The sequence below is a fragment of the Microtus pennsylvanicus genome, chromosome X (assembly GCF_037038515.1).
Source record: "Microtus pennsylvanicus isolate mMicPen1 chromosome X, mMicPen1.hap1, whole genome shotgun sequence".
Taxonomy (NCBI): domain Eukaryota; kingdom Metazoa; phylum Chordata; class Mammalia; order Rodentia; family Cricetidae; genus Microtus; species Microtus pennsylvanicus.
In genome coordinates, this window is record NC_134601.1 from 126,479,232 (window position 1) to 126,497,855 (window position 18,624).

Genomic DNA, 18,624 nt, shown 5'->3' on the forward strand with positions numbered 1-18,624 from the left:
AACAAGATTGACAAACCCCTATCCAAACTAATCAAACGGCAGAGAGAGAATTTACAAATTAATAAGATCAGAAATGAAAAAAGGGGACATAACCACAGACACAGAGGAAAATCAGAGAATCATTAGATCTTACAACAAAAGCCTATATGCCGCAAAACTGGAAAATGTAAAGGAAATGGATATTTTTTAGATAAAACTGAAAGCCATCCCACTAAACTCAGGAACTCGACAAGGCTGTCCACTCTGGCCATACCTCTTCAATACAGTGCTTGAAGTTCTAGCAATAACAATAAGACAACATAAGGGGATCAAGGGGATTCAAATTGGAAAGCAAGAAGTTAAACTTTCGTTATTTGCAGATGATATGATAGTGTACATAAGCGACCCCCAAAACTCCACCAAAGAACTTTTACAGCTGATAAACAGCTTTAGTAATGTGGCAGGATACAAGATCAACTCCAAAAAATCAGTCGCCCTCTCATACACAAAGGATAGGGAAGCAGAGAGGGAACTCAGAGAAGCTTCACTTTTCACGATAGCCACAAATAGCATAAAATATCTTGGGGTAACTCTAACCAAGGAAGTGAAAGATCTATTTGACAAGAACTTTAAGGCATTGAAGAAAGAAACTGAGGAGTATACCAGAAAATGGAAGGACCTCCCTTGCTCTTGGATTGGGAGGATCAACATAGTAAAACTGGCAATTCTACCAAAGGCAATTTATAGATTCAATGCAATCCCCATCAAAATCCCATCAAAATTCTTCACAGATCTTGAGAGGACAATAATCAACGTTATATGGAAAAACAAGAAACCCAGGATAGCCAAAACAATCCTATACAATAAAGGATTGTCTGGAGGCATTAACCATCCCTGACTTCAAACTCTATTACAGAGCTACAGTAATGAAAACAGTGTGGTACTGGCATAAAAACAGAGAAGTCGACCAATGGAATCGTATAGAAGACCCGAATTTTAACCCACAAACCTATGAACACCTCATTTTTGATAAAGGAGGCAAAAGTATACAATGGAAGAAAGAAAGCATCTTCAACAAATGGTGCTGGCATAACTGGACGTCAACCTGTAGAAGAATGAAAATAGACCCATATCTATCACCATGCACAAAACTCAAGTCCAAATGGATTAAAGACCACACTATCAGTCAGAACACATTGAACCTGACAGAAGAGAAATTGGGAAGTACCCTACATCAGATGGGCACAGGAGATCGCTTCCTATGTGTAACCCCAACAGCTCAGACATTAAGGGCAACATTGAATAAATGGGACCTACTAAAAATGAGAAGCTTCTGTAAAGCAAAGGACACTGTCACCAAGACACAACGGCAACCTACTGACTGGGAGAAGATCTTCACCAACCCCACAACAGACAAAGGTCTGATCTCCAAAATATATAGAGAACTCAGGAAACTAGACTTTAAAATGATAATTAACCCAATTAAAAAATGGGGCACTGAACTGAACAGAGAATTCTCAGCAGAGGAAGTTTAAATGGCCAAAAGACACTTAAGGTCATGCTCAACCTCCTTAGCGATCAGGGAAATGCAAATTAAAACAACTTTGAGATATCATCTTACACCTGTCAGAATGGCTAAAATAAAAAACTCCAATGATAGCCTTTGCTGGAGAGGTTGTGGAGGAAGGGGTACACTCATCCATTGCTGGTGGCAATGCAATCTTGTGCAACCACTTTGCAAATCAGTGTTTCGGTTTCTCAGGAAATTTGGGATCAACCTACCCCTGGACCCATCAATACCACTCCTGGGAATATACCCAAGAGATGCCCTATCATATGACAAGAGCATTTGTTCAACTATGTTCATAGCAGTATTATTTGTAAAAGCCAGAACCTGGAAACAACCTAGATGCCCTTCAATGGAAGAATGGATGAAGAAAGTGTGGAATATCTACACATTAGAGTACTATGCTGCGGTAAAAAACAATGACTTCTCGAATTTTGCATGCAAATGGATGGAAATAGAAAACACTATCCTGAGTGAGGTAACCCAGACCCAAAAAGATGAATATGGGATGTACTCACTCATAATTGGCTTCTAGCCGTAAATAAGGGACACGGAGCCTACAATTAGTGATCTTAAAGAAGCTAAGTAAGAAGGTGAACCAAAGGAAAAACATATAGTTATCCTCTTGGTTATGGGAAGTAGACAAAGTTGCCGGGAAGAAAATTGAGATCTTGGGGGTGGGGTGGGATGGGGGTAAGGGTTGATGGGGAGAGAAAAGAGAGAAGGGAAGAAGGGGGGAACTTGGGGAAAAAGGAGGATTGGGATAAACGAAGGTTGGATAGGGGAGTACGGAAGCACAATTCTTAGTTAAGGGAGCCACCTTAGGGTTGGCAAGAGATTTGAACCTAGAGTGGCTCCCAGGTGCCCAAGCCGAGGTCCCCAGTTAATTCCTTGGGCAGCTGGGGATAGGGAACCTGAAATGACCCTATCCTATTGCAATACTGATAAATATCTTGCATATCATCATAGAACCTTCATCTGGTGATGGATGGAGATAGAGACAGAGACCCACACTGGAGCACTGGACTGAGCTCCCAAGGTCCCAATGAGGAGCAGAAGGAGGGAGAACAAGAGCAAAGAAGTCGTGACCACGAGGGGTGCACCCACCCACTGAGACAGTGGAGCTGATCTATTGGGAGCTCACCAAGGCCAGCTGGTGTGACTGAAAAAGCATGGGATAAAACTGGACTCTCTGAACATGGCGACCAATGAGAGCTGATGAGATGCCAAGGACAATGGCAAGGGGTTTTGATCCTACGTAATGTGCTGGCTTTGTGGGAGCCTAGCCAGTTTGGATATTCACCTTCCTAGATATAGACGGAGGGGGGCGGACCTAGGACTTACCACAGGGCAGGGAACCCTGACTGCTCTTTGGACTGGAGAGGGAGGGGGAAAGGAGTGGGGGGAGGGGGAGAAGGGTGGGAGGTGGGGGAGAAGGGTGGGAGGAGGGGGAGGGAAATGGGAGGCTGGAAGGAGGTGGAAACATGTTTTCTTTTTTCTCATTTCCTCAATAAAAAAAAAAGATTTAAAAAAAAAGACACAGGCTAAGAGATTGGATACGAAAACAGGATCCAACATTCTGCTGTTTGCAAGAAGCACATCTCAACCACAAATACAGGCATCTACTCAGTGTAAAGTGTTGGGAAAAGGTGTTTCAAGCAAATGGTCCTAAGAAAAAAGCAGGTGTGGCCATACTAATTTCTATCAAAACTGACTTCAAACTAAAGTCAATCAGAAGAGATCGAGATGGACACTTTATACTCATAACAGGAACAATTCATCAGGATGAAGTCCCAATCCTGCATATCTATGCCCCTAATATAAAAGCACCCACTTATGTAAAAGAAATATTACTAAAACTCAAGGCAGCCATCAAACCGCACACACTAATAGTAGGAGACTTCAACACTCCTCTCTTACCAATGGACAGGTTAATCAGACAGAAACCTAATAGAGAATTATTGGAGGTAATGAAGCATCTATAGAACATTCTACCCAAATAGGAAAGAATATACGTTCATCTCTGCAGCTCATGGAATCTTCTCGAAAATTGACCATATACTCGGAAACAAAGGAAACCTCCACAGTTACAAAAAAATATCAGTGTTCACCTGTGTCTTGTAAGATCACCACGGACTAAAGTTAGAAGGCAACAACAATGTTACCCCCAGAAAGCCTACAAAGTCATGGAAACTGAGCAGTCAACTACTGTTGAAATACGGAGCGGCGGGCTGTGTCCCGCCACCCGGCTTGCTTTACCCGAAATAATTACACAGAAACTGTATTCTTTTAAACACCGCTTGGCCCATTTCTATCTAGCCTCTTCTAGGCTAGCTCTCGCACCTGGACTAGCCCATTTCTAATAATCTGCTGTAGCCCACGATCTGGCTTACCAGGAATGATCTTAACCTGCATCTGCCTGGAGTGGGAAAATCATGGCGACTCAGTTCACTCAGCTTCTTTCTCCCAGCCTTCTGTTCTGTTTACTCCCCCCACCTAAGTTTTAACCTATCAAATGGGCCTAGCAGTTTCTTTATTGCTTAACCAACGAAATCAACAGATTGATATATGACACTCCCACATCAAACTACTGAACCACACCTGGGTCAAGGAAGAAATTAAGAAAGAAATTAAAGTCTTCCTTGAATTTAATGAAAACAAAGAGAAAACATACTCAAACCTATGGAACACGATGAAAGCAGTGCTAAGAGGAAAGTTCATAGCACTAAGTGCCCACTTAAAGAAACAGAGAAAGCATATATTGGGAACTTAACAGCACACCTGAAAGCTCTAGAAAAAAAGAAGCAGGCACGCCCAGGAGGAGTAGAAGACTGGAAATAATCAAAAAGAGGGCTGAAATCAACAAAATATAAACACAGAAAACAATACAAAGAATCAATGAAACAAAAAAAATTGGTTCTTGGAGAAAATCAACAAGATCGACAAACCCCTATCCAAACTAATTTAACAACAGAGAGAGAACATGCAAATAAATAAGATCAGAAATGAAAAGGGGGACATAACCACAGACACAGAGGAAATTCAGAGAATCATTAGATCTTACTACAAAAGGCTGTATGCCACAAAACTGGAAAATGCAAAAGAAATGGACATTTTTTAGATAAATACCATATACCAAAGTTAAAACAGGACAAGGTGAACAATCTAAATACACCTAATCTAAATAGTCATGAAGAATTAGAAGATGTTATCAAAAGCCTCCCTACCAAAAAAAGCCCAGGACCAGATGGTTTCAATGCAGAATTCTACCAGAACTTCCAAGAAGAGCTTATTCCTATACTCCTTAATGTATTTCACAATATAGAAACAGAAGAGTCATTGCCAAATTCCTTTTATGAAGCTACAGTTACTCTGATAACAAAACCACACAAAGACTCAACCAAGAAAGAGAATTACAGGCATAAATCACTCATGAATATAGACGCAAAAATTCTCAATAAAATACTGGCAAACCGAATCCAAGAACACATTAAAAAATTATCCATTATGATCAAGTAGGCTTCATCTCAGAGATGCAGGACTGGTTCAACATACGCAAATCTATCAATGTAATCCACCATATAAATAAACTGAAAGAAAAAAACATATGATCATTTCATTAGATGCTGAAAAAGCATTTGACAAAATTCAACATACCTTTATGATAAAGGTCTTGGAGAGATTAAGGATACAAGGGTCCTACCTAAATATAATAAAAGCTATTTAAAGCAAGCCGACAGCTAACATTAAATTAAATGGAGAAAAACTCAAAGCCATCCCACTAAAATCAAGAACACAACAAGGATGTCCACTCTCTCCATACCTCTTCAATATAGTGCTTGAAGTTCTAGCAATAGCAATAAGACAACACAAAGGGATCAAGGGGATTCGTATTGGAAAGGAAGAAGTTAAGCTTTCGTTATTTGCAGATGATATGATAGGATACATAGGTGACCCCAAAAACTCTACCAAAAAACTCCTAAAGCTGATAAACAGGTTCAGTAATATGGCAGGATACAAGATCAATTCCAAAAAATCAGTTGCCTTCCTATACACTAAGGATAAGGAAGCAGAGAGGGAAATCATAGAAGCATCACCTTTCACGATAGCCACAAATAGCATAAAATATCTTGGGGTAACTCTGACCAAGGAAGTGAAAGATCTATTTGACAAGAACTTTAAGGCATTGAAGAAAGAAATTGAAGAGGATACCAGAAAATGGAAGGATCTCCTTTGCTCTTGGATTGGGAGGATCAACATAGTAAAAATGGCAATTCTACCAAAAGCAATTTATAGATTCAATGCAATCCCCATCAAAATTCTTCACAGATCTGGAGAAGACAATAATCAACTTTATATGGAAAAACAAAAAACCCAGGATAGCCAAAACAATCTTATACAATAAAGGATCTTCTGGAGGCATTACCATCCCTGACTTCAAACTCTATTACAGAGCTACAGTAATGAAAACAGTGTGTTATTGGCATAAAAACAGAAAAGTCAACCAATGGAATCCAATAGAAGACCCTGACTTTAACCCACAAACCTATGAACACCTGATTTTCGATAAAGGAGCTAAAAGTATACAATGGAAAAAAGAGAGCATCTTTAACAAATTGTGCTGGCAAAACTGGATGTCAACCTGTAGAAGAATGAAAATAGATCCATATCTATCACCATGCACAAAACTCAAGTCCAAGTGGATTAAAGACCCCACTATCAGTCAGAACACACTGAACCTGATAGAAGAGAAATTGGGAAGTACCCTACAACACGTGGGCACAGGAGACCAATTCCTATATATAACTCCAGCAGCACAGCCATTAAAAGCCTCATTGAAAAAACGGGACCTCCTGAGACTGAGAAGCTTCTGTAATACAAAGGACACTGTCACTAAGACAGAAAGGCAACCCCTGACTGGGAGAAGATCTTCACCAACCCCGCAACAGACAAAGGTCTGATCTCTAAAATATATAAAGAACTCAAGAAACTAGACCGTAAAAGGCTAATCAACCCAATTATAAAATGGGGCACTGAACTGAACAGAGAACTCTCAACAGAAGTTCAAATGGCCCAAAGACACTTAAGGTCATGCTCAACTTCCTTAGCGATCAGGGAAATGCAAATCAAGACAACTTTAAGATACCATCTTACACCTTTCAGAATGGCTAAAATCAAAAACACCAATGATAGCCTTTGCTGGAGAGGTTGTGGAGAAAGGGGTACACTCATCCATTGTTGGTGGGAATGCAAACTTGTGCAACCACTTTGGAAAGCAGTGTGGCGGTTTCTCAGGAAATTCGGGATCAACCTACCCCTGTACCCAGCAATACCACTCTTGGGAATATACCCAAGAGAGGCCCTATCATATAACAAAAGTATATGCTCAACTATGTTCATAGCAGCATTGTTTGTAATAGCAAGAACCTGGAAACAACCTAGATGCCCTTCAATGGAAGAATGGATGAAGAAAGTATGGAATATATACATAGTAGAGTACTACTCAGCAGTAAAAAAACAATGACTTCTTGAATTTTGCATACAAATGGATGGAAATAGAAAACACTATCCTGAGTGAAATAATCCAGAACCAAAAAGAGGAACATGGGATGTACTCACTCATATTTGGTTTCTAGCCATAAATAAAGGACATTGAACCTGTAATTTGTGATCCTAGAGAAGCAAATACGAAGGTGTACCCAAAGAAAAATATATAGGCATCCTGCTGAATATTAACCTTCATCTGGCAATGAAAGGAGATAGAGACAGAGACCCACATTGGAGCACCAGACAGAAATCTCAAGGTCCAAATGAGGAGCAGAAGGAGAGAGAGCACGATCAAGGAACTCAGGACCGCGAGGGGTGCACCCACACACTGAGAGAATGGGGATGTTCTCTCGGGAATTCACCAAGGCCAGCTGGCCTGGGTCTGAAAAAGCCTGGGATAAAACCGGCATCGCTGAACATAGAGGACAATGAGGACTACTGAGAACTCAAGAACAATGGCAATGGGTTTTGATCCTACTGCACGTACTGGCTTTGTGGGAGCCTAGGCATTTTGGATGCTCACCTTACTAGACCTGGATGGAGGTGGATGGTCCTTGGCCTTCCCACAGGGCAGGGACCCTGATTGATCTTTGGGCTGACGAGGGAGGGGGACTTGATTGGGCGAGGGGGAGGGAAATGGGAGGCGGTGGCAGGGAAGAGACAGAAATCTTTAATAAATAAATAAATAAATCTCCCATTGTCTTAACAAATCTGCCTTTGATGTTTATGAAGATGTGAGGCTTATTGCTGCAGAATAGAACAATAAAAACATGACTGAATTTCAAGGCAGCTACCTAGTTTGGCAGCAGCCCTTCAGGAGAGAAGAAAGCAAAACCTAACTGGTAAGGTAGTGACGTTAGCCACATGTAGCTCTCACCTATGACAGTGGCTGTAAAGCAGCAGGCCAATGGTTTTCTTATGAATTAGTATACCAAACACTGGTCACCAAATGCAGCACAATTAATGAAAACCCAGAGAGAGATTTTGCAGTTCAAGTGGAAGATTATAAAAACAAATCAGCCAAATACAAGAGAAACTCTTTACCTTTACTAAGTCTTCCTGTGTCCACGAATTCATAGACTCCATACTCCAGTGAGTTCCTTTCCTGTTCCCTTTATATTCTTCTTTTCACCCAGCCTGTTGGAGAAGGGAAGCTTGTTGGTTCCCGGCCACCTGGCTAGCATAGACCCGAAATAATCACACAGACACTATATTAATCAAATCACTGCTTGACTCGTTAGCTCTAGTTTCTTATTGGCTAACTCTTACATATTAATTTAAAGCATTTCTATTAATCTGTGTATCTCCACTTAGCTGTGGCTTACTGGCTGAAGTTGCAGTGTCTGTTTCCAGCAGGGCTACATGGTGTTTCTCTCTCTGCCTTCTTTCTTCCAGCATTCAGTCCAGTTTTCCCTGCCTACTTAAGTTCTGCCCTATCCACAGGCCAAGGCAGTTTCATTATTCAATAACCAATAAAAGGAACACAGACACAGAAGGTCCTTCCACACTACCAGCCATATTGCTCTTGTCTCCACTTAGATAGTGCTCCTCTACCTCCATAGGATACTGGCATTAAAGATGTGAGCCATCACCATCTGGATATGTTTCTGAATTGATTTTGTTTCTGGGTACTCTTGAACTCATGGAGATTTACCTGCCTCTGTCTCCTGAGTCCTCAGACTATAGAAATGTATGGCTGACTAGTGTGGCTGCTTTGCCCTCTGATCTTCAGGCAAACTTATCTATTAAAATACAATGTACCACTATAGGGTACAGTATGTGGCTGTACTTGCCTATGAAGGCCAGCATGTGAGTACCTTTGTCTGCAGAGGTAAAAGGAGTGCAGGTAATGCAGGTGCCTGTAGGTGCCTGCAAAGTCCAGTGGAGCTAATGCATTAGAGTGAAGGTGTGCACATAGACCAAAGTGTGTCCACATGAGTGAAGGTGCCTAAAGAGGCCAGAGTTGGACTGTTGGCATGTGAATACGGGTGCTTGGAGATATCAAAGTAGGGCAGCGGGCTTGTGAGTGCAGGTGCCTGCAGAAAGCAGACAGGGACAGTGGATAGGGTGAATGCAAGTGCCTGGATCGGCCAGAGGACAGTGGGTATGTGAGTGTATTATGGTGGCCGGCATGTGAGAGTATTTGCCTGCAGAGGCCAGAGCAGGGCTTTGGGCATCTGAGTGTAGAGTTATGAAGAGTGTATATTGGTAAATTTGTTATATTAACTTAAGGTTGCTCTGAAGGAAAGAGAGAGGCAGACAAGAAGTGAGTGCTGGTGTCTGCCAAGTCCAGAGGAGAGGGTGGCTATGAGTACAGGTCCCTGCAGATCAGAAGGGATTTGTAGGCATGTTTACAAAAGGCCGAGTGGGGACCAGGAACATCTGAGTACAGGTGGCGCCAAAGGGCAGAGAGGGTCAGTAAGAAAGTAGTCATGTGAATGCAGGTGTCAGCAATGATCAGTTGGGCAGTGGGTATGTGAATTCAGATGCCTGCAGAACCCAAAGGGGCAGTGGTCACATGTGTGAGATGCCTGCAAAGGACACAGTTGGAATGTACTTTTACTGCACACCTTCAGTCCCTCAACTTGTGATGCAGAGGCATGTTGGTCTCTGATTTTGAAAACACCTTGATTTACAGGGCATTTTCCAGGACAGCCAGGACTACACAGGGAAACTATGGCTCAAAAAAAAAAAAACAAGAATTAAAACTCTGTGATGTGGGAGTGTCATATATCAATCTGTTGATTTCATTGGCTAAGCAATAAAGGAACTGCCTCGGCCCATTTCATTGGTTAGAAGATAGGTGGGAGGAGTAGACAGAACAAAACTCTGGGAGGAAGAGGAAGTGAGGTCAGACTCCGCAGCTCTCCTCTCCAGAGCAGACGCTTCAGAGAGACGCCATGCCCCAGCTCCGACCCAGGATAGACTTAGGCTAGAATCTTCCCGGTAAGACCGGTGCTCACAGATTATTAGAGATGGGTTGATCGGGATGTGAGAATTAGCCTAGAAGAGGTTAGATAGGAATGGGCCAAAGCAATGTTTAAATGAATACAGTTTGTGTGTTATTTCGGGGCAAAAGCTAGCCGAGCAGGCGGCTGGGGTGTTGGGGACGCAGCCCCGCCACCGCTCCTTATTACTACAAATGGCGCCTAGACGTGTGGCTAACTGAGTCCACAGAAAGCCTGAGAAAGCTTGGAAAAGAATAAAGCATGTTTCTTGTGGCAATTTCTCAGGTCTACTCTGCTTGCCAGAGGCAAGCAAGTGCCTCATCTAAGAGAGGCTTCCTGACTCAGCTTTAGCTGCAAAACCCTGCAGCTCATTAAGAGGTCCTGCCATGAAACACTTAAATGGTGTTGATGAAAAGCTGAACTCATGCTTTTCGGTAAAACCGTAGCAGGAAAAAAGCTGCGCCATTTAAAAATGCTGGCTTTCTGGGCTGTCCTGCCAGGGCAAACTCTGGCTGTTTGAGGCAGGAGGGCTGGCTACAGAGAGAGGACTTGAGTGTTGTCTGTTGTAGCTCGCTGGTTGGCAGGGACCTTGAAACGCCATGAGGCTGGAAAGCTAAGGAATGGGCTACATCTAGCCGGCAAAGCCACGCCTTTAGTCCTACTGAGATTGCTTGGTAAATTAAAGACTCATGTGGTCAGAAAAAGAGAGATATACAGTAAAGAGAGATTCAAAGACAGAGAAAATTTCTGAATGGTTTAAAGTGTGTTAAAAATATATGCAGACTAAAAGTTAAAATTCTTAAAGTAAATCTCTGTGACTTCAAGGTGTGGTAGCACACGCCTTTAATCCCAGTGCCTAGAAGGCAGAGACGAACAGATCTCTGTGAGTTCAAGGTGTAGTAGCAAACACCTTTAATCCCAATGCCTGGGAGGCAGAGACAGGCGGATCTCTGAGAGTTCAAAGACAGCCTGGTCTACAGAATTATTCCAGGTCAAAGATAGACGCTCAAAAAGCAAAAAGTTAACCTAGGAATGTCACAGCTTAGATTCTTAAGTGCCTAGTGATTTAAAGGTGCAAATCAAAAGTGCTCCTGGATAGTAAAAAATTGGAGATTCACAATAGGACAGATTCAGACCACTAAATGTGTCACACTGTTGGATGAATGTACATAGGCTTGGGAGAGAGAAGAAAAAGAACATAGAGAATAAAGTTAATGGTTTTTAAAAAAAAGTAAAGTCTTTAAAGAGACAGAATAAAGTAAAGTGATTGAGTAAAAATAAGCCATGTACCAGTTCTGGTAGTCCTTTGTGTCATGTTAAAGCAGTCTTTTGCCTTCTTTCCTCTTATTGTATTGGGCTATATAGATGTATGGAAAATTAAATGTGGGCAAACTCAGAAATAAGAAGTCAGAAAAAGAATTCAGCATTCAGTGCTGAGTTGCTCTCCCATTTCTATCCTGTGTCTCTGTAATTCTTTCTTATCTCTGTTCCTCCTACCTAACATTTCTAATCCTCAGCTTCTAATCTGGAAATTGCAAGCTGGTTGTAGCTAGGATCATGGCAGAAGTCACCCCCAAAAGTACACCCCTAACAGGCATGTGAGTGGAGGTGCCTGCAAAACCAGTTTGGGGCAGTGGGCATGTGCATGAAGGTGCCTACAGAGGCCAGAGTTGGGAGGTTGGCATGACAGTGCAGGTGCTTGAGGAGAACAGAGAGGTTGCAATGGGTCTATGAATCCCTGCATAGGTCAGGGGGCATGCGCGTGTACTCGCCTGCAGAGCATGGAGGTCAGCGAGCATGTGAGTACATTTTCCTGAAGTTGCAAGAGCAGAGCAATGGATATGAGTGCAGAGGGCTTTGAAGAGGGTAGATGGGTAAATTTGGCATGTTAGAGAAGATTCCTTCTGAGGAAAGAGTGAAGAAGAGAGCAAGTGAGTGCTGAAATCTGCAGAGGCCAGGAATGCAGTGGACATGTGAGTGCGGGCTCCTATGCTCCTACAGAAGACAGAGTAGGGTATGTAGGATCTAGAAAATGCTGAAGGAAGACCCGAGACTCAAATAGTATGTATCAGCAAAGAGTGTCAGTTATACCACATGCACATGGGCTCATTCACCTGTACAAAATGGCAAGAAATCCTGAGAGAAACTTATAGGCTCCTTTTACGCATAGCTAAGGGGCATTTCAGGAGGAGTTAGGTCATCGCAAACTTAACTGACTAAGCAAGCATCAGTTATGTTAGTCTTATCTTTTTTGGACACATCTGCACAAGCTTGGAGGTCACTCAGAAATGGGCTGCTGTGTTTGTCCTTGAGATATTGTGAGGCTGACTTAGACCCTCTGTGTTTGCTCTCTCTCTCAACCCTGAGTATAAGGGCCTTGAAGATAAAGGATCCTTTGTTGGAAAAGACACCTGTGTGTCCTTCTCAGACAACTGAAACTTAAATTCAGTTGTAAAATGTGGGAGAACTTAACCCCTTCGGGTGGTAGGCAAGTGACTGAAGGTGCCTAAAGAGGTCTGACTGTGCCAGTGAACTTGTGAGGACAGGGGTCTAAAGAGGCCCACAGGCAGTTGGCATGTGAGTGCAGATAATTGCAGAGGACAGTGGGGAAGTGGGATGTGAATGCAAGTGCCTGTAATGGTCAGTAGGCAGTGAACAAGTGCCTGCCAAGAACAGAGGGGCTGTGCTCATGGGAGTTCAAGTGTGCACAGAGGCCAGAGGTGGACCATGGGTACGTGAGGGCAGATTCCTGGAGACACGAGGGCAGGCAGTGGGGATGGTATTTATCAGCTATAGGAGTTCTCTGGTAGAGTTTTGTGGGTCACTTATGTACACTATCATATCATCTGCAAATAACAAAAGTTTGACTTCTTCCTTTCCAACTTGAATCCTCTTGATCTCCTTATGTTGTCTTACTGCTATTGCTAAAACCTCAAGAACTATATTGAAAAGATATGGAGAGAGTGGACAGCCTGTCTTGTTCCTGATTCCTCAATATTTTCAAATTATTTGGCACAGAAAGATAATTATCACATGTACTCACTCATAGGTGGTTTTTAAACATAAAGCAAAGAAAGCCAGCCTACCAACCACAATCCCAGAGAAGTTAGACAACAATGTGGACACTAAGAGAGACTTACATAGATATAATTTACATGAGAAGTAGAAAGTAGAAAAAGACAAGATCCCCTGAGTAAATTGGGAGCATGGGACCTTGGGGAAGGATTGAAGGGGGAGGGAAGAGGCAGGGAGGGGAGCAGAGAAAATGTAGTGATCAATAAATATCAAAAAAATGTATACAAATTATTTTACCAGTGCCTTTTGTGAAGTTTGAATCTCATGTCCAGTGTTTTGTTCTAAATGCTCTTATTGATGAATCCAAGTTATGAAATTTGTCCAGTAAAGATAACATCTCATCCTTGGACGTAATTGTGATGGTGTACGTATTTCCCTCCTGGAGAGATAACTTATCCATTAACCTATGATAACTTTTCAACAGATTCCTATTGGTAAGTTCAACATCATGACTTCTTTCAGATATTATCTCAGCACCCTTCAACATTGACTGGATTTTGTCTGTTAAATTAATGTTATCCTTTTCGATAGTATAAATTTTTCAACTAGCCGTTTATTATTAGTATGTAAAGACTCTACCATTTCTAAAAGTGTCTCATTCTTGGCTCTGTTATGAAACTATATTCTTAGTGATATAATACGAAAAACAAAACTATTTCCCAAAATCAAATAAATGGATGTATCACGAAAATCACATAAGCCTTGCAGAATAGCATAAGTAAAATTTGGTTAGTAAATTCGTGAATAGTAATATTGTTAGTCATCATTTAATTCTCAAATCTTAATCTGCCTTAGGTAATTATGGTGAATTGGAATACGTGTAATAATCTGTATTGACCAGAAGGTGTCATGGTTGTAGCCATCTAGTAGAGGGACATCATTTCTTTGATACTGATAAATATGCTTTGTTTAACAAATTAATAGCAGTTATTAAGGACAATTAAAGTGATTCTGAGATTTAGTGGTCAGAATAAGAAGGAAGCCCAAAGCTTTCATTCAGTTGTGAGTCATGAACTATGTACTACTGGCAGAAGAAACACCACAGGGATCACTGGCTATAAAAGGAATGGCATGTGAGTCGTGAGCCATGGGTAGGGAAAGTCAGATAACTAAGCAGCGGCAGACAGGCTGGTGAACAAGGAGTGCCACAGGAGTGGGGGCTGTCCCAATAAGTGTAGACTTGTTCCCATATTGGGGGCACCAGATGGAGTAAATAAAGGAATCCCACACTAGTTCTGAATAGGGTGTATTGAGGTGTTTGTTTACTAAAAGGGAACTCATGGATAACTGCAATGAAATACCCAGGTGTGGCACATGGGAAGAAGAGGGTGAGTGGGTGGGACTGTGGCCTTTTTGTACACAAAGTCTTGCCTCAACCTGGTCCAGCCTTTCAAAGGCCTTTGGCTGAAGGAGGTTACCCATCAAATTTTTATTGAATTTATGATCCACTGCATGAGATGGAACCTATAGAAGACACCACTGAAGTGGAAAGGAATCTGGAATTAGATAGGTCATATTAAATCTCCTATTATTATTATTCAGAAAAGGAATACTGAAATAAAATGACTTCTAAAGAACTATTCCCATAGATTTGTGCCCCACTATACCCCACACATATCATGGAAACTTCTGTACTAGATGGTAATTAACACAGAGGCCCACAACTGGACAATCTGCAGAATATGAGACATATTGAAATACTCAGTCCTCAATGGAATGTCCTCATCAGATTTCCCCGTTCAAGGCTTAGGGATGTGTACAGTAGAAGAGAGGGAAAGATTGTAGGAGTCAGAGTTAGTGGATGACTCTTAGGAAACAGTGTCCTGGAGACACAAGACAGATACCACATGAGAACTGAAGGAGACTTTGAAAGGACAAACAAGACCCATACTCATTCAAACCAGACCATATGCCAGTATTATTAACTGTGTAGTAGACACAAAAAATCTCCACTAACCAAGAAGATATTTGCAATTGATATGTGCTGGAAAAAGAAGATCAGTTTTGTTCAAAGGAATATAACTGGGAAAACTCAATACATTCCAGCATAGGCCTCATAACTAGCAGTAGTTGGCGAAGGCAAACCTTATGCCATGTGTTCATTTTGTAGTTTTGTCTTTCCAGTATTAAGATTTTTTTTTCAGAGAGATAGAGAAAGCAAAGACTGAACAAGTGGGCAGGTAGAGATGTGGGAAACAAAGGGAGTAGAAAACGTTGTGGAAGGGAGAAATCATGATAAATTTATATTTTATGATAATTTTTTCAAATTAATTCTAGATTCATTTGTACCTTTAATAGATTAACTATATCCAGAAGGGTTTATACATATGAGAGGGACATTAGCCACCCTGGCCCTTTAAGACTATATGTCTTCACTCTGGTTCTTTGCTCATAATGTGACATTCATCTCTGGTAGCTATGGAAACAAGAATTTTTAAAGTCACTCTCATACTGGGCAGTCACTAGCATTTGGCCTTCATAGAAGGGAAGAGAGGCAAGTATTTTATGTTTTCTACATGGTTTCTGTTAAAAGCTTTCAATTTCAGGGGACATAGAAGGTCAAAGAAGTCAATGACCTAAGATTCAACTCTTTGTTGATATCATGTCTATGTCAGTAAATCCTACTGAATATAAGTACTGGGAATCCCTGTGTAGCCGTGAAGGCTCTGTAGCCTGTATTGACCTTTATACATTTGTAGTTTCCTGAAACCGAGTATGTGAATTAGACTTTCTGTGTTTTTTTCTGTTTATATAATGGGGTAATGATTGCGTGAATCTCATTGGAGGGTCAGGACTATCAGATGGGCTAATATCCCTGAAGAGTATAAATGAGGCTTCAACTAAGCAAAGCAGAGGAAGGGGTTGGTTTGTGTGAACCAGGGGTTGATGGTGAGACACCATTCTGAGCTGAAATATCTGCCTAACAGAACTTCTTTTACTGAAGGTGATTCAACTCTTGTGCGACTCCCTGTCTGTTCAACATTTCCTGCTACTTGGAAGATATTTATGATCGCGACATTCCTCAAATGGATCTCTTCCTCCTGGATAAACAAAGGTAAAAGCTTAAGATGAGCTTCATGGAGGGTTTCAAATTGGATCTTTATGAAGCATAAGCACCTCCTCCATGGGTTTCAGACATGGGCAAAACTAAATCTTGCCATGCTAGCTCATTTGTCTTGCACAACAGAATTTCCCACCCTGATTCTGGTTGTGCTCCAAAACTCACTAATTCTGACATCAAAAGGCTCAGATCTGCCTTAACAAGGAAGAGGGCATGGGTAGGGTGTTACTCAATTCATACTAGATTTTAAAGTCACCTTGCTGATGTGACTTCCCAATTTAGTAGAGCTACTGCCTTTACCCTGTTAGGAAGTACATTCCACAGAGAATGTGGAGTAATGGGGAGCTGGTAAGGAAATTTTCCTGGCAAAGAGATACAGTTTGTAGGCCACTCAAACCTTCTGCATCAGAGGTGGCAATGCTTTCATGTACATGCCTGAACTTGCTTTCTGCTCATGAACACAGTGACATCTTTCAGGGCATAGTTATTCATGAACATTGACCCTGCATCCAAAGATATGAACCAAGAAGTTATCTAAATATGTTGGTAAGTACAGTAAATGTAGAGTATTAATTTGGTGCTGGAGAAGATAGTTGCTCACATAAGACAGTTGGGATACTTCATATTCAGCAATGAAATGAAGATCATTTTCTAATGTGTATGTTTGAGTAATTTATGAGAAATGATTGAAATATCCATGAGGGCTCATGTTTCACATACGGATTTTAATTTTGGTCACATAATAAGAATTTAGGTTTTCAAATATGTTTTCCCATGACATGTACACTAGCATACACATTTACAAATATAGCAGACAATATAGGTGAATTAAATTTGTATAAGTTCACTACCATAATTTATAGATATTAGTGCTTTCTTCTGCCTATACCTCTCATTTAAGCTATTTTTTCTTTTTTATGTATTGTAAAGACTGATTAGTTAAACATCATTGTGTTGTAAACTTTGTAATCTTTATTCACTATTAATTCTGAGCATTAAATATTTAGTTAAAAAAACTGCACATTTCAGCATTTGATAGATACAGTGAAATTGCTAATCAAAACCTCTTATAGAGGGAACTTTGGCCATAAGTATATTATTTAAATACAACTTTATGTGACAGCAAGGACAAGGTATGAGAACTTATTACTGTGTAAACCATGTCTCATTTTGTTTTCCACTGTCCCTTGTGTTCCTGACTTGACCATATACTTGTTGAATTTCATCTTCAGATTTGCCAATGCGAAGGAGTGCTTCTTCAAGTTGAGTGGCCTCCTTTGCAGCCTATCAGCTTTGGTGTTTGAAACAATCATTGCAAGAAGCCAATTCTGGCGCCTGTGGGAATTCGATGACAAGATTGTACAATTTGTGTCCCTAGGATTGTGGGAAGCTTATTACCCTCAAGAGTTTAATGTCTCAGGGACTGTAACCAAGATTCTGGTGCACACCCCTATCAATTCCACGTGGACCATTTCACCCGAATTTCAGTACGCACAGACCCTGATAATGTGGACTGTTTTGATGAAGCCTGTAGTTCTGATTTTCGGGTCAATTGCCAATAAGATTGGCTGTATGAAAGACCCATTTATTGAGATGCAGATATATTGCTACAAGGTTGCTGCCTTAGTTTTGTATGTTAGCAGCATCTTCACATTTGTTTCTGTGAGCTGGAAACACTTTGTAGATCATTATGGCCAAACCACTCTTGACTTTCCACCTGACTTTCCGGTTAAAAAAGAAGCCTTAATAAGCAAACACTATACTGCTGTGTTCCCAGTAGGGGTACTGATGACCACCATTTCACTCATTGGTGTGATATTCTTTCTATCTGAGATGAAATCTTTGAAACTACAGAATCAAGTGAAGGCCAAGTGTGCTTCTATTGTGGCTGATCGGGAAATCTGAAGTGAGGACTCCTACATTTACAACATCTGTCAGAAGGTTCCTAGAAAGAGTTTCCTATTGATATACAAAACTCCTGTAGTTCTCAACTTGTTCTAATTAAAGCATCAAATGGATTCTCTTGGTCTGTCTAAATGACTTCTTCCTCTGTCTAACTTGTTTCTTTCTTTGGATATTTTCATATCCCAATCTCTGAAGGCCATGATCATGCGTTCAGATATTTCTGACAAGCAGTAGCAAGCAAAAGTAATGGTGAAATGCATGTTGCAAAAACATTTATCACAAGATAAATATCAAGTGAAAGAAGGTTGTAAGGAAACTGACACATAAACAGAAAAGTAAACACCATTTTATCTGGAGACCCTCTGAATCTCTGGTCTCCTGAAGGCAGAGCTGGACTTCATAGTGTTGGCTCTGCAGACAGTGTGTGCCTTTGTCATGGAGTATGAAGACTATACTGAACGCTGGACAGTCAGACATATCTTCCTGTTTGTTAATATTCCAAATTGCCGAGCATTCCCAGTGTGCTCTCACAGAAAATGGGG

General features: G+C 41.1%; 1 protein-coding gene across 1 annotated transcript; it reads left to right on the forward strand.

Annotated features, from left to right (window-relative positions):
• The first annotated feature begins 16,142 nt into the window (after positions 1-16,142).
• LOC142840530 (uncharacterized) lies at positions 16,143-18,082 on the forward strand. Its single transcript, XM_075957007.1, has 2 exons — positions 16,143-16,171; positions 17,410-18,082. The coding sequence occupies exons 1-2, from the start codon at positions 16,143-16,145 to the stop codon at positions 18,080-18,082; spliced, it is 702 nt and encodes a 233-aa protein (XP_075813122.1).
• The last annotated feature ends 542 nt before the right edge of the window (positions 18,083-18,624 follow it).